At 37.3% G+C, this 27,072-nt stretch overlaps 1 protein-coding gene across 1 annotated transcript in view; it reads right to left on the bottom strand.

Annotated features, from left to right (window-relative positions):
• Positions 1-468: 468 nt before the first annotated feature.
• LOC140237010 (alpha-N-acetylgalactosaminide alpha-2,6-sialyltransferase 3-like) overlaps positions 469-27,072 on the bottom strand; it is a 33,321-nt gene continuing 6,717 nt past the window's right edge. Inside the window, exons 2-5 of the mRNA XM_072316956.1 lie at positions 15,298-15,600; positions 4,710-5,137; positions 3,842-3,949; positions 469-826 (exon numbers count right to left, since the gene is read on the bottom strand). Of these exons, the coding sequence (XP_072173057.1) occupies positions 469-826; positions 3,842-3,949; positions 4,710-5,137; positions 15,298-15,600 (1,197 nt within the window). The remainder of the gene's footprint in view (positions 827-3,841; positions 3,950-4,709; positions 5,138-15,297; positions 15,601-27,072) is intronic.

The raw sequence follows: 27,072 nt of genomic DNA, 5'->3' as shown, positions 1-27,072 counted from the left end.
AATTGGCTCTTGATAAATGACCACTGTCCTACCAAGCAAGTGCAGATCATGATACCAAAAACATCTGTATGACAACGGTCACAAATGGACGTACAACCTCTTCAAACAAATATATCTGAACAAAGGATGTTATGCTATAACGAAAGAGCAAGTAAAATGCCTCTTTCGCCATGTATATTGTAACATTAAAACTGGAACGTTTGATGAACATTGAAATGTGAGACTGTTACGGTAAAGAGCTCTGCATTACAGTTTTCTTCTGACAAAAATAGTACAAGCATTAAACTAATGAAGTCAACCTAGATCAAAAGCAGATTCCTGGAAGATCTTGCTATTGACAGCCAAGTAGCACACTGTCAAGATTTGCGAGTACAATCGTAAGATTCGCAGAGACATGCGTTTGCGAATGCGACCTGCAATCAATCGAACTGCAACCCACAGGGTCATAGACGGCCTCGCAAGTTATGCCTACGGTTTCTTTTTGGGACGTCTTACCACGCGCCTAACCACCACACGTAACCGTTTGCCGTCTCTGATGATATAGCGTGGTCCTTGTAGCTCCTTAAGATTTCCATTGACGAGCGCCTCCCTGTACTTTCGAAGGAATTCAGTGTCAAGTTGCTCCGTCATGTTCTGTATAGTGGCCGTCCATGATGGATAGTGGAACTTGATGTCGTACACCATTGACCATCTAGCGAACATCGCGCGTTCCGTTGAGAACTTGTGGCCCTCGGAAAAACGCATCTCATGCGATCGTTGAAACTCGCACTCTGTCTTACCATGGGGCTCGTAATAGTGGTAAGGTATAGTAGAATTCTGGTGTAATCTGGAGAAAAGAAACGAGACATAAACTATGAAAAAGGAACTTTTTTTCCTCTTTTTTTTGTATGCTTCTTCGGATCGTCACTCCCTGCATGAAGCGATTTGCACACACACTATTCTTGACATGGCATCTTAACATATTGTATTAGAGACATATTTACTTCATTCCATTTCATTTCAATTACTAGATTTTCTACAAATTAAAATCATAACTGCATCTACACATCAAAGTCAAACAATAGAAACAAAAACTCTCACAGAGAATGAAATTTACGGAATAATTCAATTTACAGAATACACTTAACCCTAAAAAGGCTGGGCTATTTTGGTAGCTCGAAAGACTGGGGGGGGGGCCTAAAGGGCCCCCCCCCCCCCCCTTAAGATCTCGGCCGTGGATCGCGTGATTGCCGCGGAAATTTGCACAATAGTAGTGTGCGATGTAATCTACAAGATCGTATATTTAAATTTTCCAAAATAGTCTTCTTTTATTTTATCTTGATTAATTATGCTAATTTATGCAAGAAATCAGACTCTCTGATCTAAATCAGTAAATAAAGCTCCAAAAGTGCTCATTTTTGGTCTAATTATTCTTTGTGGCATTTTTAGCAAATGTACTTGAAAAAATTGGGTATCAAAATCAATTTCTTATTTATTTTATTGTTTTATGAATTTCTTATGTATTTCTTTGTTTTTTCGACCATTTTTTGGTTTTTTATTTACAAAATTTGTGGCAGACACTTTTTGAAGCATAATACTCCTGAAACAAATTAATTTTAGCCATTGAGAGTAAAAATAAGCATATTTATATAAACCATGTGAAAAAAATCAATTTGCATTGACTTTGTACACAAAATCACATTTTTTAGCCATTTTCGGCCTCACGTGCATGTACAAAAAGTTATGTAACTTCAGAACCGTACCCCCGGGCGTCACAAATTTGGTGTCAAAATGTGCGGGAAAATCGAAAGAAAAAAGTCATGGAGCATCGCGGCGAGAGCATTGCATGTTGCAGAGTAATCGCGCGAAATGTCCAGTCTTTTTAGGGTTAAAGGATTGTATAGAGTACGGCATGAATTGAAAATTAAGATAATGTGAGGGATAACCTACAGAAAGGCATCATGCTTCCGGGAGTTTTTTTTTTTTTGTGTGTGGATAATTCTTTATTTGAATTTCATTCAATTTCATATCACAGAAATAAAAACGTTCACAGAAACAAAAACAAAACATCACACAAAGACATACTGCATTATACACAAACATTGTACAAAATAACGTCAATCTTACACTATATAAGGACAAAATGCAGTAACACCAACATTGTGCAAACTAATGTCAAACTTACATTGTAACTCTTTTAACCAAGGAAAACGAATTTTAACACACATATACTCCTCAGAAAAGAAAGTCACATACACACACACACACACACACTATATGCTAATCATGTCGACTGTGATTTTATCTCCGCCTTTCAAGATAACGGCTGAGTTGAGCTGATTAAAGTTTTGTAATTTATGCACGGTAATATTTTCATGTTTTCTCTTGGCGGTGATGTAGACAGAACTTTTAGCCGAAACAGAATGACACCCCGCTCGCAGATTACGTGTATGGATTGTAACCACACCCCACGCGGTCCAGATTACATAAAAAACAAAAATTATAAAAAAAAAAAATTAGAGCTGAAAGTGACGGATGTCTATATTTCTTTCCAAATAACAAGGGCCCACATACCTTATCACACAATTTCACGAAAAACGATTGTAGAAAAACTGGAGACATTTCCAGTTCGTTTTATGATCCCAAACTTCAGAATTATGTACACAGCTGTAGAAGAAAAATTGCTCTTTCAGAAAATGTAAAAAGCTAAAGATTGAGTAGGTTGACCCTTCACACCTATTTTGACTCCTGACAAAAGTCAGGCGGTGCGGCTTTTTGTTGGTTTTGTGATGCATGATCACATCCTGTTTTGTGATGCATGGTCACATCCTATCGGCCTAGCACAACATGAACAGAGCTGTTACATTGTGTGTATGTCTGCTTCAGAAACGGATTCTAAAGTTGAAAATCAATATCAGGTCGCTGATGAAGGATGCGATGATTAACCTGTTTGCTGCTTGAAGCGTTTTTATGCATTTTTTTTTATTACCAGAGAGGTGGACCAGCGACACGGATGGCGGCTGCTCCGCTTGGATTGCAGGCTGATAATGTCCGTGGTGTTTGTTCGTTTACAACTGAGTGTTTGTTTTTGTGATGGTGGACATTGAATGTGATGTTTTTTACTGTTATTTGAGGGAGTGTGGGTGTGTTGTGGGATGTGTGGAAGAGTTACTGAAATGCGACTGATATTAATTAAGTTTTGGGATCTTATGATATTTTTTTTCCATTATCACTATTGTGTCATTCATTTTCATATGCATATTTGCGTAAGGATTTTTGTATTTCATAAGTTATTTCTTCTACTGCGCCTTGAGCACGTTAGCTATCTGGAATTGGCGCATTATAAGTACCCTGCATTATTATTATTATTATTATTATTATTATCATTATTATTATTATTATTATTATTATTATTATTATTATTATCATCATCATTATTATTAAAATTTTATGTAGGCCTTCTCGGTTGCTAGTGTTTTTATTTTGTTTTCCTTTGGTTGGATTGATGCACCCTAATCAAATCTAAGTAAGAATTTTTAGAGTTAAATTTGTATTTATTGTATACATGTTTGAATGTGATGATTTTTGTACCTATGGTTTAAGATGAAATTATTCCTTTTATGTCAATGTATAACGTTGTATGTACATCTGCGCAATTCGACTGTTGGTGGCAAAATCAGACGTTTTAATAAAGACCTTTCAATCAAAATTTTAGGTTTTATCACACACACATGTATATATATATATATATATATATATATATATATATATATATATACATAATGAATGAAGATTTCAATAATCAAATAATAATCAAATAAATATCCCCCCAAAAAGAAAAAAAAAAAATAATGATACTCACTTGCAGAAGTCGATGTTTGGTAGCCCGTAAACGTGTACGCTGTCACACACATCAAGAGCGAAAACCATCGAAACGAACCCAGTGCTGAACCACGAGTTGAGATCCGCCCTGTCACGATGGTTGGAATGGAATCAAAGAGAAAGATGATGATAAAGCCTGCCATTCAGGTCACACCCTCGCGCTACGTTGACAGTAATTTCATTGCATGGAAAATATAACTTGAATTCTGTTGTGCGTTAGTTCCATCTAGCGCTAATTTGGTATACATTAAGAGCTACGATTTGTCTGTTAGCTTGTTTGCTTGTACGGTTTTAGCTTTGTTTGTTGGTTTGTTTATTTTTTACTTTTCTCAGCAGCAGTGAACCATTTGATTGGCCTAATTTAAAACTCTCCTACACATAATATGCATATGTAGACACCTGAATAAGCTCAATCTGTTTACTTTTGCAAAATGTATACAACAAAAAGTACGCTATATGGGGCGAATTATATTTGAAGGGAAGTTAAACATCAGGAACTTCAAGTTGTTGTGAGATGAAGAAATCATTCCAGTTGAATTGAAAGGCAGGGTATGATCTATGGGGGGAAATCATTTGGTATCGTAGATTCCTTCTTGTTATTGTGTCATAATTCTCCTGGAAACTACGTGGACTCATTTCTTCATGACAAACTTGGAGCGTTAAATGGAAGGGAATGTTGCAAGTGGCAATTAAAGATTTTAAGAAGTGATTGACTCTTCACTTTTACAGTTGCATTTCGATTTCTCCAATCGAGAATAATTTTTATGCTTGAGTTATCCTTGGGGGAAAACTCACAGGAACAAAATGACAATCTGTCAGGGAGTGGGTAAAAGGAAATCAAATCTCACCTGCGAAATCCAGTATCCAGTCGGAATCTTGTCTCCGACTCGCTGTGCTTCTCTGGTGTTAAAAAGACAAAATTGTCGTAGGAAAAATTTTGCTTTAATTGTCTGGCAACATTGATTATAAAGTCAGTAGTCATGTTGATCTTCTCCTCAAACAACCAAGGCACTACAATGTACTTAGCGCGGGTTGCCTGGTCTGTCAGAATTTCCTTCTGCAATTCGGCTTCGCGAAGGAGACCGCGCGGAAGATTACGGTGGCCGATGATCCGGATGTCGGTTCGGGAGCCAACGTCCTCGGTCCAGCCGGTGACGGGGGCGGTGTTCATCCGGAGCACGCAGTCGGCACTGTCGATGTCGGCCCCAGCGCCCGATTGATAGAGATGGCCCGAGCTCGATACCAGAGCGCATCGTCCACATCGGCGTGTGAAAGGCTGGAAAAATGTCAAGGTGTACATTGAATTGAATTGCATTGAATTGAATTGAATTGAATTGAATGTTTTATTGTTCACAAATAAGAATAAGAAAATGTATCTTCCACCAGTGTTACACTTGTACGTACAAGGAATATACAATTTAAATAATAATTCTTCATGAACAGTATACAGTTGTATTCAAAACCCATTGAAAAACACGTCTTGTACTATGATTGTTACAGAAAATTAATGATCATTTGTTCATAATACATTTACATATATCTTACTTGATTAGTTTACATAAACTATATAAACTATATATATCATCAAAGACTACACGTTCCGAAAAAAAAAAACTCTTGAAAATAACATCTTCCGCATCAATTCCTCCTTCATCTTCATTTTCTCTGTACATCTAAATCAAAACATTATAACATTCTAAAGAGTACATGATAACGACGTTACAATACAACAAACAAACAAACAAACAAACAAACAAACCATCATTATTTATTCGTGAAAATGGAATTCCCCAATGGCGTTGCGCGTGAACAAACTGGCTTTATAGTCGTCCTTGCTTTACAATGATTCCGAAGACTGCTATCGACCTCTATAATCTGTATAACTGACGCCGTCGGGGCGCTGTTTATTTTGTGACGGCAACTGCAGGTCCTCATTTCCTTTCAGCCCCCCTCCCCCCCCCCCTCACTTTTTTTGTTGTTGAGGGCATCCCTTTTTTTGATGATAATGAAAGGAAAAAATAGCAAGCTGAATAAAGTAAGAAGGTTAGGTACAATCAATCTCTGCAAATAATTCAGAGTATCAAAACTTTAAAAAATCATGAAAATGAAAGTAAAATACAAACTGATGACTATCAAATTTACTGACATTGATTTCCTCCCAGTGGTCATAATAAGCAACATAGGTATCAGCACTGGTTAATCTAATACTGTATGATGGGTGGAGAGTACAAATATCATCTTCAAACGAATTTCAAAAGAGTTCCCGGTAGTTACTGACTTTGTACTACGTATTCTGCATTATGATGTATTCAGGATTTTTCAGTCATTGAAATCAACAGGAAAACTACCAAGATCAGCGATCGTCGGTTCATGATCTCGATGTACACGCCTCAAAAGACGGCATGCTATAATCTATATAATGGTAATGAAAAGACCAACGTATAAATGTATTTGTGTTTTGTTAATCTTGTTCTTGAAAATCAGCAAGCTCAAGACTTCCCCCAAGAAAGCAACAACTCATTCATGCAAACTGGGTTCCAAGGATTGAAATGCAAAAAGTACCAGTATGTACAGGTCGATAGAATAGCTTGTACATTATGTATATGCCTCCCCAGTGAAAATTATCAATAGATCTGTATTATGTTAGGAAATCAAAGACTTTCAGAAAGAATTTCAGACGTTTACATTTGACCAGCTATATTGGTTATACTGGGTACACAGTTACAGAACAGAATCTATAATAATTAAAGGATGAAGAATGATTTTTGATTTTTCAGAGAATTGGCTTATCCGCTCTAGGACCACAGTGGATTCCACAGATCAATACATGTACTTCATGATGTGATATGCAAATTGTCTGGACTTCCCCTTTAAAATACTCTGTCATCACGACACATGTTAGATGTACGCCCTTCGAATGTCACCCCATGCATCTCCTGCCTATACATCTTGTTGACACTCCTTATGGTTGGAAGTCGATTGCCATCTGGAGCGATTATGTCAACTTGTTTGATAAAGCAGGCTGTACTTTGACTTTTACTATAACATCTGTTTCAAACTAATCGATAGTCGTTTGCCCAGAATGAATTAAGGTGGGGGGAGGGGAATATATTTCTTACTCGTGAGGTGATTTAAGCAGCAGCAACAGGCGACTTAAGTCTTGATCATAATAATTAGGAAAAAAAAAAACATTCTAATCCGCTCTCTCCCCTCTTTCTCTTCTTTTTTCTCTTTTTTGATTGCAGCAAGAACTCTATTCTTTCAGGTCGGGATATTCATTTTCAAGTTAAGTGAATAAAGTATCCAATACTTCCACCGTTGAATAAGGTAATAGATGAGAAAGCCCCTTTTTTTCAATAAACGTACATAGATAATATCAAAATCAAACAGGTAAATAGAACAAAATTTCTTGATGTGACAATCATTGATAATGCCCTGATTTGGAAGTAGTCTACTAGTGATACTTGTATTAAAATAAGTAGAATTGTAAGTGTCATTAATTATTTGAAGCATTAAAATTCATTTTGAAATTCCTTTGACAATGTACCACACTATGATTTACAAACATTTGGGCAGTAATATGGGGCCAGACAATAGCTTATCATATACTCATTGAATTGTATGTTACTATTTCAAAAATGTGTCATACAATGTAAGAATACTAATATTACTATGTAATGTGCACAGTTTTGCACACACTGTATTTAATTGATTAAATGGTGCAATCGTAAGTGATGGTTAAATTTACGTTCTCGTACTTGAAAGATACCTTACCTTTGGCAAACCATGATCTATTTACTTCAATGCCAAATAGTGCAGTCCATTCTTATAACTCTAGGTGCGTCAATATGTTTACCTTTGTACATATAAAAGTTTTCAAAGACTACGATTAGATACAATGGAGCCAAATGTTGGAATAAGTCACCATCGGTATCAAAGAATGTCAAATTACACTCTCATTATCTAAACGTAAGTTTAAAAACATTTGAATCATAGTGCAACTGAATAATCTTTTTAAGAATTTACCGTTTTTGTTCTTACTTAACTGTTGTTTAGTATCTATTTTTTTTTAATCTATAGTAGTATACAACGTTGTACTACAATGTATGTAATCATGTATCTTTGATTAGATTGCAATCTGCATCCTTTTAATTTTTTAATTGATTCGGCCTCGATTGGTTCTCATTCATTATGACATTTGCTGATTCCATTACGTGTTGAATAATTTTTCTCTTTTACCTGTCTTCCCTTTAATTGTGATGTGTAATATGCGAACGTGAATCCATATGAATAACATCCATTGCTACGTGAAACATTGTAAGAAAATTTTGTGTGAAAAAGAACATGTGATGATCGTGAGTCAATGCAGATATAGTAATAGCAATGGATGGTATAAGGCACATTACTCTGTCTATTGTTCAGGTCAAGTGTTACAGAAGGATGATATCACAGTTGGAATATTATGAATAAACATGGTCTGGAGGATTTTTAAGGCGGAGCTTCACAGGATGCGGGGAAAAATTACAAAAAAAAAAAAAGTTTATAGGTATATGATGCATATTTTCAAGAGGCATTTAGTGGTTTGGTTATGTATCTAGACCAAAGGGCACTGTCAACATACATTTTGTATGGCAGGGGCCCTTTAAAGACTGTGTGTAATGGCAGCGTAAGAGTAACCAGGAAATCAGTGCAGAGCACTATTTCTATTTCCGGATTGTTGTTCAGTTTGAAACCATACACCAGGGAGGTGGCCACCTCCCTGCATACACTGAACATAGCCATGCGTGACCCAGAACCTATATTAAAAACGCTGGATTAACAACCAGACAATACCCAGTACACGTTCAACATAATGTATTGACGTCATGAATGCAAGAGCAATATATGGTATATTTGAAAAATAGGTCTGAAAAAATTTGCTAACATTGTAAATAAGTGTCCATGGATAAATCCATTTCTTCCTTTATAGCGAGCATGTTATTCACGTTTTATAATCTAGATGAAATAATCTAGATGAAATGCAGAATGATCTCAGTTTGGTAAAATTCTGTGTTTGTGCAGCTTTGTGAAGCTTTATCAAGTGAAGATAATATTGAACGATCAGGGAACGATGAAAAGGTAAATACACAAAATATAATATTACTAATTATGACAACGGCTATTTTAATAATAATGATAATATTAATAATAAGAATCATTAAATAGCAACAGCAACAGCAATAATAATAAACAATAAACGATAAGAAATGTTCTAGAGATGCGTGAAAATGCTGTCTCCATGACAATGACAGAAGACGTTCTTCCTTGTTGGAAATGGCCCAATTTTTCTTGGCTAAAATACTCAAAATACCGACGTATGAAAAAAAAAGCTCCGTCTTCTTGGTTTCCTTCTCATTTTTTTTTCCTGCCTCCCCCTGTGTAGGCCCTATACTGCAGGAGAGGTTAAAACGCTTTTCCAGCCAAGAGGAAACGCACAACATTCTGCCCATATTATTGCAGCTGTTACATCCCTTAAAGATTTGTAATATTATCATCTTCATTCTGCGAATTATACCCTCAAAACTTCCGTACTATTTCCCACTTGAAGTCACATACAATGTAGTGCAGAAGAAGACTGGTGACACAATATGGAAAGAATCAATGTTAATACATGGTGCTGGGAACAACCATTGTGCGTCATTCTTCTACTACATTATCGCTATATAGGCCTACTGCGAGCTTGGGAAAATATTGAAGTTACAGAAAACTCCATTGAGACTACTAATAACATCAATTATGTTCGGTGCTGGATGAGGTTGCTATGGTTACATACAGTCGATGACAATAGGAAGACAGAGCCGTTGTAGCAGTGGATAGTGCCCGCCAGAGCTGAGAGCCCACCCCTGCCCGTGAAGGGTGCCCTCTCTCGGAGAAAACTGTCTCCCTGCAGAACACTAACGACTTTTAATGTTGTGTAATGATACACAAAGTTATCACTACCCCCTCCCATTCTACATTGATGACTGGACATACACCACCAGTTCACCTCCACCAGTCAATGACCCCTACCAATACTCTCCACCTCATCCAGTGAGTCATCGACCTTCATCATCCCTTGAGTACTTCTAGCCCCATCTAATTTACGACCAGGCTAAGCCAAACCTAAACATCCTGCCCTTCCTCCATTGATTACTTAGAATTGTTGTTAAATCCAAATCCAAGAATACTACCTCCTCTTTAAAACTAGTCCCGCCTTTGTTCCTATACCAACCAAAGTTTTGCCCAATTAAAACCCCTCTTTAACACAAAGACTCCACCCCCATTCACCCATTAATAGTGTGTCACAACAGTGTAACCATAACCACCAGTGTAATCCTCGTGACTGAATGTATGATCAGAGAATTGGATCATGTCTTGAAGAAGACTTAAGGAGTTCGGATTCATCATCCACCATGGGAACATGCCACCTTCGGATTGCTCTCTGATATTATTGTAAAGGCGACTTGCACTTGTAAACTTTTGGAGTCTTGAGTTATAAACTTAAACTCAAGAAATAAATATACTCTGAAAGACAAATCCAGTCTCCGGAGCCTATGTTTCTCTTGCGTCTTCTTATGCATATCTGGACTTGGTACCTCTATATTAATCAATGAACATACCGATCCCGAGTAGCTAAACACCGCTACACAACATTAATACAGAAAGTACGTAAGAAATCTACCCTGTATACAGAAAGAACAGTCGTTGTTGGGTAGAGACCAGTAAATTCTATGTTGAGAAGATAGAAACTGATTATCAATAAAAATGTATACTGCGTACGAGGTTGATAATGACCAGACTAGTGCTCTTTCTATGGCGATCGTCGTTGTGATGAATAGACGCCACCCTGAGAGGATATGATAAAAACAACAACAACAACAACAAAACAAAGACGAGAACGAGGCTGGTGTTAATGGAACTCGCGTCGCATGCATTTTATCTCTGTTCAAAGAGCTTGTGATAAAAATCGCTTTATCTCTGTTACATAGAGTTCATTGTTCGCATAGTGTATATGAATTACTCATGTGGATATGAATAGAGCAACCCGTCGCCTGAATACGTACGATACGAGATATCGCGTGTTGCGAAAGAGTAAGATCGCTCGCAATTTGTACGCTTATTTACTACGACCAAGGAGGTTTTATACATGGATTTTCCAACTGGCTGTAATTATTCAAACAGTTGTCAGATTTCTATTGATGTACAAAAGAATTCCATAGGTGCACTTGTGCCTTTGAAGATCGATGTTCCAAGCCGCCGTCTTGCTGAGCAATCTGAAGATTCATTTTGAACATTATCATAATGTTGGCCATATTTTGCTTATTTATTTATTAAATGAAGTGAAATTTCACTTAATAATAAAGCATGTAAAACAAAAGTCAATTCCGTTCAGAAAATTGCGCAAAAGTGTAAATCAGAGCTGTATTATGTGAAAATGTTTAAAACTGTACCATCCTGGAAAGCTGGTTTTATCACTTTTCGACTGAATTAGCCCAAATGAAACTAATATGTAATAATCTTCAAGTATAATTCTTTATTGATAGATATATCAGATTAGTGCCCGCGTATGCCCAATCGAGTAATTTTCATCTTCATTTCCGCATTTTTCCCTCAATTTCTGTTCGCGCATCCTCGTGTCTGTACTACCTACCTTTTATAAGAAGGGATAGCGAAAAGTAATTACCATCACAAAGACATATCTTCTTTTGAAAGTGACTGGTGATTATGCAATGAGACACGAGTCAATTATCTTCGTATCGGCGCGGCAGATCCTGTTTGGCACATGCTTCAAATATTTTTGAGCGGCGGCTTCGAACATAGATCAAAGGGAATAACTCTGATGTTACTCCATCTCTTCAACCTCCTTGCTACGACGAACACGCCATGTAGAAGAAATACAATGCAAGAGGGGTGCGCAGTCCACACTATTAGGTAAACAGCATTGAAAAGGCGATCACTGGATCTTAGGTAAAGATAGTTGGATGATATCGGCATAGCGACCACTGATCTATATCAAATATAAATGACGCTTCACATTTTTTTCTTTTGGGGGGGGGGGGGAGCGCTCAAGACAAAGGAGGCACTCATTCCTAGCTGACTCGGTCTGATCGAGGGAGCAATTTCCCCTGGAAATTCAAGTGTTGTAGACAGTTAATAGCGCATGGCGATATTTTCGCGTGCATCTACTGTGATTCGTGAAATTAGCGAAAATAAAACCCTCTTGAAAATAACAGCTTATACAGTAGTGGATAGAGCGCACTGTTCTGGTCTATCGCAAACTGAACGTGGGATTGTTATGCGTTGTGTTTGCCCCTTGAAAATAGAGGGCGGTGCTGACGTCACAGCCTACGCTTTGTCTGACCTTTTGAAAGGTCAAAGTAAAGTTCCCTTTCCACCTGCCTCTGTCATTCAAATCAGGCCATTCGCTGGGAGCGCTAGGGCAACAGGTTGGATGAATCGACCCACGTTTCTTGGAGTCAATACAATGTCATGACACAATGGCAAGCATGTCATTGACGACACGCACCATCAACCCATCTTTCAACCCCATTCCAACATCATCTGACGGCTTTAACATCATTTGGTTGGAGTTTCACGTCATATTCCTGAAAAATCTTTAACAAAAGTGTAATAATAATCATGAGATACACATGACTCGTGAAACTGGAATCTCGATCTGTATCTATGTGTGCTGTTTATACAGAAAACAAAAAACCAAAAACAAATAAACAGATGGTGGCGAACCTTCAATACAAGAACCAGAGAGTGCTCCCGTGAATTGCAAACTGAAGCAAAGGTGTTCTGAACTTATCACTTGACAATAATGATAAATCACATTATGTAAACATCAAGGCAGTCAAATGCTTTTTATTTATTTGTTTATTCATTTATTCATGGTAATCACACATTCTTTACTATTTTTAATGATACTACAAGTTGGTAAAACTTTGTTTTATCTGTTTGGACAATACCCAGCGTATCTCTGGTATATGTGTTGTGTAGACAAGGTATGCCACCGTGTGGTATCAATGTACCTGTTATTCTGTAATGCTAGTGTGCCCGCATCCACCAAAAAATCGAGTGTTCAATTTCTCTTGATTCTTCTCCCATCACCTATTCTGTTATTTTTTGTTGTAATCATTTCCATAATTCAAGGCACCTAAGGATAAGCTGCCAAAAACTGATACAATAACAACACCAACTATCAACCAACAAATAAAGAAAAGCAAGAACAGTAAAAACAAACAAAACAAATGAAACACCTACCACCTCTATGATAGTGGACGAAGATATTCTGGGTGATATTCTTTGGTATAAATGCCCTTAGCAGGGACGGATCCAGGAACTTCGTAAAGGGGATCTGCCTGTACAAAATTAAAGGGGGCGCACTCCCATTTTTTCTTTTTATCTATTTTGTTTTCATACAAAATAAAGAGGGGTGGGCGCCCGTGCGCCCCCCGCCCACCGGATCTGCCACTGCTGAGTGATTAAGCACAGCAAAAACGGAAGTATCATTGTCTTTTTTTTTTCTTGAAATCCATGTCAATTGACATTTGTCAGTTCTAATGTCAACATCGTATGTATCAACGCGATTTCATATGAAAGCAGTAACTGATATTCAGTAGATGATGACATCACAATGCAATACTCAATGTAGTCCACTGCCTGGACGCGTGTTTTTTTTAGACGGCACAGATTGGGGACCCTAAAAATCTATTGGGGACCCTATCCCTAAACCTAACCCTAATCCTATAACCCTAACCCTAACCATCAAACCCTAACCCTAACCCTAACCCTAAAACCCCAACCCTAACCCTAACCCTAACCCTAACGATAACCATAACCCTAACCCTACGTTTTTCCCATAGGTTTAACACGCACCATGCCCCAATCTGTGCCGTCTTAAAAAAAAACGCTGCCTGGGTGTTCTCTACGAGCTACCCGTGCGCGCTTCTCGGCTCATACACAGATCAGTTACACCATTGACACAATACATGTACTATAAAGCACTAACTGTACGCACGGACACACAACCTGCTATCGGGCAGACAAATCAGAGGGGATACGCGATCGGTGGGGATCACGCAAAGAGGTTGAACCTCTTTGGGATCACGCGATGAGTGTGGTAGACATGTGATTTACGCTGGCGCACGATCGGAGGGATATAATACGATAAAAAAACGGCCAGTATCTGGTCTATACACAATGGTGTGGAAAAGTCTTTCTTTCGTCGTGGCCCCCTTGGCAATCAAAGTTCGATGAAAATGACAGAATATGATGGAATTCCATCCCTTCAGTCTTGTGAAACGAAACACAAAATGATTAACAACCAGAGGACAATGTGAAACGTTGTTTGATGAAGAACGGTTTGTGTTCACTTAGTGGACTAGTAAACTTGCATAGCGAACTGCCCATGTCTACCGTTTCTATAACAATTATTTCGTTTGAAATTGTTACGTTGTTGCAGATTACTGTATACTTATCATACTTTTTTTTTTCTTCTTCTTCTCAACATGTTATCCTTTTATTCTTCTCTAACAATCGCGAGTTAGGAAATGTTTTATTGTTTACATCGCAATGATTACTGATCCGGTACAGTCACAAGAATCGGAGATTTTCAAGGCCAGAAAATTGAATTTGGACCACAGGAGACCTACCACCACCCCCTCCTCCTCCCCTCCCCCCCCCCCCCCCAAGAGAGGAACCATGTCATGTTACCTTTACAGTGTTTTCTGTTGTTGACACATACCTTTGCATAAAGGAGGTATTCATGGTTTTTACCGGTTCAAAGAGGTGTAACTTAAGGCCTTTGTAACCTTCTAGAGCTATTGAATTCATTGCAATTTTGAGAAAGGGTGTGCCGTGGAAACTCGAGTATTGACTCACCAAGCCAATAGTATATTGACTTTACTAGTAATATCGCACAGCTAGGGCATCCGATATCGTCAGAGTTATTATAGAAGTATAAACTCACAGATGAATGTCTTTATATTTTGTTCCGTATATTATACATCATGAGAGGATGAAATAAAAATCATAGAGAAATGCGATTTTCCCTGATACTACTTTTTTTTTTATTATTAATTCTCTACGGGATTTGGGCTAACTGATTAACCATCGTATCATAACCGACCACGATGCACGAGTATGTACTCAGTATTTCTGTGTATACATATTTTATTTGTGCGCGTGCGTTCTTTTGCTGCTTCTTGCTGTTCTTTGTGAAATACAATGAGAATGAGAGCGGGAGAGTAAATGTCAATTACTTACAAAGTCTCGATAATGCGTTCTGTGAGATTCTCCAATTCAAACTAAGAACGATTTGGAACGTTTCACAGGCACATTTCTTAGTTTTGGCCACTATCAAGTGCACCCCAATAGTAATGGCTGTGATTAACGTTAAATCCGTGTACTTACCTCATTTGAATCAAGTAAAAAGTAGCCTGGTATGACGGGACTAGCCGTGACTTCCTCGTCGTCCTCCTCTTCGACATCGAGCTCCTCCTCCTTTTCGTCCTCGTCATTGTTGTCGGGGTCTTCGTGGACGACAGGACCTGGTCTGGGGTTGCCCTCCACTACTGCTGTCAATGCGTAGGCCTGCACACTAACATCCCGACTTGTCTTGTCCTTGTCGACGCGGACTTCGAACCTATCGTGGAGCAGGAGCAGAGAGACCACCAAGGAGTAGAGACAAATGACCACGAATGCGATCTCCTTCGTCTGTTTGGCATGCAAACGTGAAACGGGAAAACAAAGAAAAGACCAAGGAACAGAAAGAGTACGACAAAGTTAAGAATTCAATATGATTACGTGCTTATCAAATCAATATCCACTTTATCTTCTGGCAAAGCCATCTCGAATAACAACTGGACATCATCATTCATTTATTTTTCTGTTCCATGGATGTAGACAAAACCAAAAACACGGAAATGGAAATGGCATCGAATTTCAGCTTCAATAAATATGAGTTACCATTAAATCTCAGAATGGATGATCGTCAAAAAGTAACATACAAACACACACAAAAACATAATATACGCACAATGATAGCTGATCTATTTTTAGTCCAGCATACATGTCTCTCTGACATTTCATTTCTCACTATCGAAAGTATAAGTATGTCATAGATAAACATACTTGCATAGTTTAATGATTGATAGTATAATCCACGTCAGTATAAAGAGAAACAAAAACAGCAAGAAGAAGAAGAGAACTAAACCAGGATTGCACTCTTCAGTCTTATTTTTGTTTTTCTCGGAAAAAAAAAAAGTTTTCCCGATTGCATTCTAAAACTATGCAGACTTTTTAATACAAAAAAAAAAGAAAAAAATCTTAGTTCTTAGTACTTGGTGATATATATTGAGTAAGTTGTCCACGTGTTGGAGTGATAATACACGTGTATCATCAAAAACAAAACTGAAACCAAGTTCATGCTGTATTCACCAAAAATGTATTTCGGCACACACATTTTCCAGCGATTCGCTCTTTGAAAGAGCAAATCGCTCGAAAATTTGTGTGCCGCAATAAACTGTTGGTGAATACAGCATGAACTTGGTTTCAGTTTTGTTTTTGATGATATATACAGTATGTATATATATACTGTATATATATATATATATTATTTATCTTTTCTCGGTGATTTGGTTTGACTTTCCATCAAGGACGACAATTTAATATATCATTACATTATCCATACACATATGTTTGCCTTACAAGGGGGGGGGGGGTGGCGGGAAGTAATTAGAATGATCAGCGCGTTTTATATGAATAATATATGGACATGATATTATTTGCCTCTAATAAACTGAACGATTGTTATCTCTTTTCTGACCCCGCGGTTTTGTAATCCTTCAAGCATTCGTTGACACCGACTCAATATTGACAAGTAAACCATCTAATAAAAACATAGTATATATGTATCTATCATCTCATCGGCAACAAGTGATTAGTTACACCATGGAGCTACTCTCCATGGTTGCACCATACATTGTTATCCATCCATCTGCATCAAATAATCGACTTGTCTGTCAAACTTGCCATCCAACGAGAAGACATTACTCACAGTGTTCAAAGACAAATATCACTTCAACCCTCCATCTTCCCTTCCCAGCCCGATCCCCTCAGATATCCTTCGTCTTTTTTTTTTTTTTCTGGATGCATATACAGGAGTAGTGACTGGAATAACATACATGTACGTTGATGTCCACATAACGATTATGAGGCCATGATACAGATGGCAGACTATAATATTGGCGTGAATACTAACAGTCTATATAATGCCTGTTATCAAGATCTGTTATAAAGACTGTTTACTGTAAGACGTTGTATTTACAATGACCTTAAAATCAACTAACGAGAGAATGTTTGCATATAGATGACAGGATAACGGCGTTTAGGCTAAACACATACGGCCTTAGTGTTGACTGCTATTGCCTATATAACATGCCTACCTTTATCACACGCGCAGTATTTCCAAGCAAGCGTCATGTACGTTATCCATGAGACGTGCTACAAACATATGTCATTCGAACTCTATATCAACACAGCCCTGGTCCAAACAGATAATTTGACTCTCTGTCTCAATGTTGTTGTTGTTTTTTTTCAATATTTTATTATTGTTCATATTTCAATTTTCTTCATTTGATATTGTGAACTCATGGCGAAACATTCCCTGTGGGGTCAGGTCGAGGTTAATCCGTTCCACATTGAATCCTTAATTCCCTATAGAGTTAAAACATGAACCACCAGACTATGGTACGGGTTAAGTCATTTGGTAGTTTGTTATGCAGAGTCTATCTTCTAAAGACCCGATGTCTATGATGGAAATCGTTTGAATCGACTTGGTTGTGAGAGTGTGTAATACTTGCGGGAAGAGAAAAAGTGGGAAAGAGAAAGAGAGAGAGAGGGGGGGGGGGGGGAGAAGAGAGAGATAAAAGGTCGGGTTTACCTCAGGAAAGGATATAAAACCTACTAGTATACGCCATCAAAACACTCCTCCCCCACCTCCTAGCCTTTTGACAAGGCTTCGTGGCTGAGAAATGAGACTAACTCGCCACACCACACCGAGCATTGCGAGAAATTGGTGAACGCGAGACCGAGTGGTGCAGCACGTCGAGGCTACGCCTTTTCTCGCGTTAGGGTTACGGAAAAAATCGCCACCCGTTCTCCTCAAGTTAGTCTCTTTTTCAGCCACTAGGCCTTGTCAAAAGGCTACAACCTCCTGACCTTCAGCACAGATGATAATGAGCGAAACACCTTGTGGTAAATGTCAGCATGGAGGTAGCTTTTCTACCTCCATGATGTCAGCGTCTTTGTTGTGTTTTGTAACATGTACCCATACACTGTATACTACAAATTAATGGTTACAGTGTACTGTATATGGAACCTATATGTACGGACTCATGGTGAACACGGATGTTAATTCATTCTCAAAGGCAACGGGTTTATGGACATCATTAGTTATGCAAAGTATACGGGGTGCCAGAGAACAGCTGACATGACGTTCTAGGGCATCAGTAATCACTGTATTATTCTGTTAACAAGTTCTTTTCTTCTTTCTTTCTTTATTCCTTTCCTTCTTAATGATAATAATAAATGACATTTATATTGCGCAGCTACTGTAGTAATATACTCTACTGCGCATTACAAATCAATAACATACTGTACATACAAGAAATTCAAACAAAAATACATTACTTCAAGAGATGACATTTTAACCTCACCATAAACTCATTAATTGTAACTGCTTGTCTTATAAACAAAGGGAGATTCTTCTTTCTTTCCTTTCGTTCTATTTAGGTGATCCGAGTATCCTCTCGGATCACCTTCTGTATCTGTACTGATTCTTTGTTAGGTGATCCGAGTATCCTCTCGGATCACCTTCTGTATCTGTACGGATTCTTTGTTAGGTGATCCGAGTATCCTCTCGGATCACCTATTGTATCTGTACGGATTCTTTCTTCTTCTTCTTCTTCTTCTTTATTTCTTTCTCCTCAAATGTTGTGCAGCGGTTAACTCTAAAAGTCATTCACCTATCACTTCTAAACTGATACCATATATGTATCACGTCATAAGGACGACAGATCTAATGTATCACTGTGATCGGTCAACCATGACGTCACTATGACGTCATTATCTGAAAACACGTTCACATTCGTATCTCATTAATGGAATGGATTTTCTCAATGAAATTTACATATCATATAGTTCAAGTCAAGCTCTATTGATATATTTCATAAAATTTAGTCACGTTCATAGTAAACGAGCGCGTACGCGCGCGTTGAAATTTTAACATGCTCCAATCGAGCTCAAAATTGTTTTGCACACGTTTCAGGTCATTTGGAGTATTTCAGAAAAAAATCGACGGACGCGTACGCGCGCGCGCATATACGCACGCACAGCTCATATGCAATAGAAATTTCCCGTCTTTTCACACGTATCGGATTCGGAAATGTCAAAGAATGTTTCTACCAAGTTTCAAGTCAATCCGACTCAATATGACGTCATACGGGCCCGTCAAAGTTGAAATTCCGCGCGCGCGTCAATGGCGATATACAGTGCAACAATGCCAAAAAACCGCCATATTTAAATCCGATTTTACTCGTCAGGATGGACGGTGACCCCCCATTTTCTTTACATATTTTGAAAGCTGATGAGTTGTACATATCATTTCATGGGTTGGCGATACTGAAAAAATGATTAAAAGATATCAAATTTCTTAAAAAAGTAAAAAAAGTAAATTTTCAAAATGACGTCATCAAAATTCAAGTTCACTCGAGCGTATCTCACTTATCCTTTGCCGAGTTTCACCTAACTTTCAGTATGTTGTAGCTTATTTAATGTTCTTTCATATTTATAATTACAAGATTTTGATTGGATGACGTCATCACCTCGTAAGAATGGATTGAAAGTATCCTTGTAAAATTTGACCAGTTTACGTGTTATCTCTATGGGAGAGCAGTTTTTCTGGAAGTGAAAATTGACATGACTATCTTTTTCGAGCACTAGCTCACTTATGCTTCGGTGAATTTTTCCCAGATTTTAATATGTTGTAGCTGAGACTTTGGGCTATCGTAAATGTGCCCTTCGTTTTTTCATACGATGTCGGGATCACGTCAAAAAAGTTACTTGAATTTAAAGTTTATCTTCGATGTATTGAAATATTTCTTTCTTTTTGCAACGTTATGTGCAATAACTCAAGAAAAACATATCCTATCACCACCATATTTTGCACATGTTTAGTTCATGTCACGAACATTATTTCATAAAATAACAACGACTTGATCAGACGCCATCTTGGGTATGTAAATTAGGGTCAAAGGTCATAAATGTTTCATCCTGTATCTTGGTGAATACATGTTCTATCTTTCCCATATTTTGCACACGTAAAGACCATGTTACAGGGATCATTTCATAAAATAACCACTTTTTGCTCAGATGCCATCTTGTCTGTGCAAAGTGGGGTCAAAGGTCATATTTTCTATTTTCGCTATGACGTGTTATCTCTATGGGAGGGAATTTTTTAGATGTGAAAATTGACATGACTCTCTTTATCGAGCACTATCTTACTTAATATGCTTCGGTGAATTTCTCTCAGATTTTAGTATGTTGTAGCTGAGACTTTGCACTATCACGACTCGAATCATTGATTAAAAAAGAAATCGGATCACCTTAATTTGTCAGTGATGACAAATTACAATCTCTAGTTTTTCTTTTTGCAGTAATAAAAATTATGATGATATCGGCAGAAATAAATCTGTAACGATAATAAAAAAAGACATCATGTGGGCTCATACAGAGATATTGCACTGTAGGACTGAAAAAGATTTATGAATATGGGTTTTCATTTCTTCTTTATATCTAATCCTTTATATCTCATTTTTATATAATATATATATTACTTTAATTTTTCACATTCATATTAAATATATCATATATATATATATGAATGAATATAAAGAAATGAATATATATATATATATATATATGAAGGGTTTGTTTGCAAAAACCGATAAGTCCATTTTTGAAGATTCTGAAGTATGATCTCTGTCATAAAGTACAAAATAATACCTTTTAAATGATATATTGGTCACTACATATAAAAGTATATTTTTGAAGTTATGGTAAAAAAAGCAACAATTTTCTTATTATTCTCTTTATTTTTCTTGACCTTTAATCGCAAATATCTCCATTTGGCAAATATGGACTTATCGGTTTTTGCAAACAAACTCTTCATATATATATATATATATGAATATAAAGAAATGAATATATATATATATATATATATATAGAGAGAGAGAGAGAGAGAGAGAGAGAGAGAGAGAGTAAGTTGTCCACGTGTTGGTGTGATAATATCATCAAAAACAAAATTGAAACAAAGTTCACACTGTATGTATTCGGCACACAAATTTTCGAGCGATTCGCTCTATCTCAAGTGGACACTTGAGATTTTGTGTGCCGAAATCACTGTTGATACAGCGTGAACTTGGTTTCAGTTTATATACAATGTATATATATATATATATATATATATATATATATATATATATATAATATAATATACATGTAGCTATTAATTTTGTCTATTTATCCGTTATCTTTCTGGTCAATTAATTCTTTTGAAATGCACAAATTATGTGCCAAATCAGATGCATTTACATATTATTTTGACCTAACTGGAGTCAAAGCATTTTCCTATTGGTAAAGCTTTAAAGTTTATCAAAGCAGCATCATGCACTCGTTTTGTTTATTGCTATGCTCTTTTCAACCTTTAGTAATGTAGCAGCTTGTTTGCGACTGTTGTCTGCAAAACCAAATTTCTGAACACCTCCCGAACAGCCGTCCAAACAAAGAAACTTAAGTATCATTAAAATGGCATTTCATGTATTGTAAGGCAAACTATCTCTTACTCACTTTATCCCTGGTTCTCTTTATCAGCCACAGCAATATGAAACCGTGTCTTTAAAAGCAGATGAAACAATTTTAACACAAATACAATTGGCTCTAGATCATACAAAGGTTTCTAAGGTCATCAATTAAGCAAACAATAGGTCTCCCATGTTGTCAATTCCTACAGGACCACCTGACGTAGTAATGTAAACGTCTTCTATGGTATCACAATGGGTAAGGCACGTCGGTCACGTAAAACCTTTTCATTATGCGGTGTCACACTATATCCTTTGCACAGACATCGCATTGTCTACATCGTATTATCTTAAACAGGAGCTGAAGATTATTGCCGTATACATAATAGTTCTGATAGCCGGCCTTTCAACATCTGAAAGCAAATTTTAACGATGAGCGACGGAAAGTTATGACACGATCGTTCGTGCCAATTGAGGTAAACTGTCATCATGAAACATCTTGATTGCAGTCATATAGATCGAGAGATATCAAAAGACAAGTTGCAAGCAGGCTTCCAATAGATGTCATTAAAACTCTCTTAACCTTTATGCGACAAGTCGTTAACTCCACATTTCCCTATCAGTCACGTATTTAACCCCCATCCCCCCCCCCCGTTTACTCTTGCACATTTTTTGTTTGTTTTATGTTTCTTTTTTTCTGCACCATTTAAAGATGTGGCTGAAATGGAAACTGTTACATCTTTTATTCATCATTGGTACTTCCACGGTCAAGTTGTCTCTTGGGCATGTTGGGATATGTCTTGGATGGTGCTGGTTGTATACAGAACCTCACTGCATGGCACAAGCTCAGCTTCTGTCCAAAGTCATGTCTTGTTGAGGTTCAGGTGTGAGTTTCTTCAATTTGGCTCCCTCTACAAAAGAAACTTGTTAAGATCGCATGTGCTGATCTATAAATTAACAAACGAGACAAACTGAAGAAACTATTGAATTGCACGGAAACTCATGCGCGATGGATACTGCTGAGGCCCGATATACTGCAATCTTTGTAATAGAACATCAGAAAATAAATCCACGACCACGACCGGTTATGCTCCAGGTATGAGATTGTATTACTTCAGGCGAAGCGCATTGGCTAATATTTCGTATTATCGTCATTACTTTACTTACAATGTACAGCTTGGATATCGTGTTATGACAAAGTCATTTAACACATTTCTTACGCATGTTGTGTTTATTTTAGAACAAAAATCGACAGTTCTACATGACAAACGAAATCTATGACTTGGCTTTAATGTAATGGGTTCTAAATTTTCCACAGATACTTGAATCGAGCTGCCCCCCCCCCCCCCACAAACACATGAAGCTTTCAAACCAAGATATGAAGATGACATCATCTGTCAATCACTGCTTAACAAAAAGAAAATGAAATGAACCTTCTCCTAAACTGAGCATAACTAAGATTATCATTTCCATGCAATGTCCTATATGATGAACACACACAGACACAGACACACACAAACGCACACACACACACACACACACACACACATGAAATGTATATTGACCGTGTCGAAATGCATGTCTCATGGGTTGGTGGTGAGGAACGCTGAGTTTTACCGGAACCAAGGAGGTTCTCATACAACCTGCACCGGCCGGAACGCTGACTTTCACTGGAGCGCGTTTGTCTTGTCGCATTCCAAACTCCAGACGTACTGCACACCCGTAGCAATTCCCGGGGACAAGTCATATTTGCTCACCTGCTCCTTTCATTAGAAATCTATATCCATGCATGCCGTTTGGAACCCGTACCGCTGGGTTGCAAATTGCATTGATAGTATATTCCCATGATGTGTGGGAAAAAATTCAACTGTGAGAATGTAAAATTGTCGGTGTCATTCGATTCTAGTGAGAGATTACTGTTTGAATTACATGATTCTCTGATAGATTAAATTTCACTTATCCGCAATCGCTTTTTATTGGACATTTGCCAAGACACTTTTTAAAATCTTTCAAGAAGTGAAGTGTGATGGTACTGCACGCTCGCTTTAAATAGTACTTTCATGTTTTCTGTTCTGTGCGCGCAAGGCCATATATTATCATTTGATGGCCTGCTGAATTCATCTTACTGAGCTTACAGATGAATTGCAGGACAGAGCAGAATTTTCTAAATTATGTCACTTTGCAATAGTGGCATGTAGGCCTACTAAGTTATCACAAAGGTAAGAGACGGTTGAAACATCTCACTTGGTATTCAAAATAGAGTAAAATATGACAGAATTAGCATGGTTAGACTTTCAAAAAGCACAGAGACTTAAAAACAAGCACTGGTTTCCTCAACTTCAATATCAGTTGACGGTTCTACTTGCACGATAATATTGATTTGATTCGGATTTCTAAGAACACAGTCATTGCAATGATCAGAATACGCAATCTGTGACGTCACAGTAAATCAAGATTCAGTAAGAGTTGTAGAAAGGTTTGGTTGAAATAAATCAATGTAACAGGCATTACGATATGTGTCACACACAAGGGGATGTTGACACTTTGTGCTTGAATCTTGCACATGTCTCATTCTCGAAACTTCTCGCCGTCCTCAGAAAGCAAACTATATTATGTGAATTACATCAAATTAGTTTCAATTAAAAAACATATTATCATATTGTGTGAAACAGGTGACGGAATGCAGGCTGTGTTTGATTTTCATTACGATGTCGATATCGCGTACATTTCTCTGAACCCACCATCTGCCTTTTACGATTCAGGTGCCTAGTTTCATTTCCAATTTGCGTTTGTATAATTTCCGTCAAAAGTGGTAATTGAAGTGACAAAACCCCCTACAAATAATATACATTGTAAGTATACGCTCTACGGGAGATGTCTGTGATTCAAATTTACGATACGTATAATTTCAAAATGCTCTTTTCTAATCGTATATTTTGTCTCACGTCATTTTTTAGGTGATCCGAGTATCCTCTCGGATCACCTTCTGTATCTGTACGGATTCTTTGTTGGTTCTTCTTCTTTATTTCTGGACAAAAGTTGTGTATCTACGTACTCAGAAAGTACTCAGAGTATCAACTTCAAACTCATACCATATATGTATCATGTCCCAAAGACGACAAATTCTATAAAATCATAGTGATCAGTCGACCGTGACGTCACTATGACGTCATTATATGAAAACACATTTTCACTCCTATCTCATTAATGGAATGGAATTTTTCAATGAAATTTACGTCACATATAGTTCAAGTCAAGCGCATTCTACTCATATAATCAAAATTCATATTTTCTCTTAAAACGTGCGCGTACGCGCGCGTTGAAATATTTGTATGCTCAAATCGAGCTCAAATTTTTTTTGCACACGTTTCAGACCAATCGGAGCATTTTTTGAAAAATTGAAAAAATTGGACGGACGCGTACGCGCGCGCACATATACGCACGCACAGCTCTTATGCAATAGAAATTTCCCATTTTTTTACATTTATCGGATGCCTATAATGTCAAGGAATATTTCTACCAAGTTTCAAGTCAATCCGACTCAATATGACGTCACACGGGCCCGTCAAAGTTGAAATTCCGCGCGCGCGTCAATGGTGATATACAGTGCAACAATGCAAAAAAACCGCCAATTTTGAATCCGATTTTACTCGTCAGGATGGACGGTGACCCCCCATTTTTTTTACATATTCTGAAAGCTGATGAGTTTTACATGTCATTTCATGGGTTGGCGATGCTGGAAAAATGATGAAAAGATATCAAATTTCTTAATAAAATAAAAAAAGTAAATTTTCAAAATGACGTCATCGAATTTTAAGTTCACTCAAGCATATCTCACTTATTCTTTTGTTGATTTTCATCCAAATTTCAATATGTTGTAGCTTATTAAATGGTCTTTCAGTCATATAATAACAACATTTTGATTGGATGACGGCATCACCTCGTAAAAAGGGATTGAAATTAACATTGTCAAATTTGACCAGTTTACGTGTTATCTCTATGGGAGTGCAGTTTTTCTGGAAATGAAAACTGACATGACTATCTTTATCGAGCACTAGCTCACTTATGCTTTAATGAATTTCTCCCATATTTTAGTATGTTGTAGCTGAGACTTTGGGCTATCGTAAGTGTGCCCTTCGTTGTTTCATACGGAGTCGGCATTACGTCAAAAAACTTGGTTGAAATTAAAGCTTATCTTCGATGTATTGAAATATTTCTTCCTTTCTGCAACTTTCTTTGCAATAACTCAAGAAAAACATACCCTATCACCACCATATTTTGCACATGTTTAGTTCATGTCACGTACATTATTTCACAAAATGACAACTACTTGATCAGACACCATCTTGGGTATGTATATTAGGGTCAAAGGTCATAGATGTTTTATCCTGTATCTTGGTGAATACATGTCCTATCTTTCCCATATTTTGCACACGTAAAGACCATGTTACAAGAATCATTTTACAAAATAACCATTTTTGGCTTAGAGGTCATCTTGTCTGTGCAAAGTGGGGTCAAAGGTCATATGTACTTCTTCCTGTATCTTCGTTATGACGTGTTATCTTTATGGGAGGTAAATTTTTCTAGATGTGAAAATTGACCTGATTGTCTTTATCGACGACTAGCTCACTTACCCTTCGGTGAATTTCTCCCAGATTTTAGTATGTTGTAGCCAATTTAATACTCTTTAAGTTTTGTTCAATCAAAGTTTTAATCGGATGATGTCTTCACCTCGTGAAAATGGCTATAATGTAACCTTGTCAAATTTAACCAGTTTACGTGTTATCTCTATGGGAGGGAATTTTTCTGGAAATGAAAATTGACATGACGGTCTTTATCGAGCACTAGCTCACTTACTCTTCGGTGAATTTCTCCCAGATTTTAGTATGTTGTAGCTGAGACTTTGAGCTGTCGTCGAGGTTTCTCTATTTTTTCATACGACGCCGAGATTACGTCAAAAAACTTGGTTGAAATCAAACTTATCTTCGATGTATTGAGATATTTCTTTCTTTCTGCAACTTTCTCTGCAATAACTCAAGAAAAACACCCCCTATCATCCCCATATTTTGCACATGTTTAGTTCATGTCACGTACATTATTTCATAAAATAACAACTGCTTGATCAGACGTCATCTTGGGTATGTAAATTAGGGTCAAAGGTCATAAATGTATCATCTTGTATCTTGGTGAATACATGATTGTCTTATCTTTTCCATATTTTGCACACGTAAAGACCATGTTACACGGATCATTTCACAAAATAACCACTTTTTGCTCAGATGCCATCTTGGCTGTGCAAAGTGGGGTCAAAGGTCATATGTACTTC

This window comes from Diadema setosum, chromosome 13 (assembly GCF_964275005.1).
Source record: "Diadema setosum chromosome 13, eeDiaSeto1, whole genome shotgun sequence".
In the NCBI taxonomy this organism is placed as follows: Eukaryota; Metazoa; Echinodermata; class Echinoidea; order Diadematoida; family Diadematidae; genus Diadema; species Diadema setosum.
Note: the sequence above shows the minus strand (reverse complement) of the source record. Positions and strands in the feature narration are given on the sequence as shown.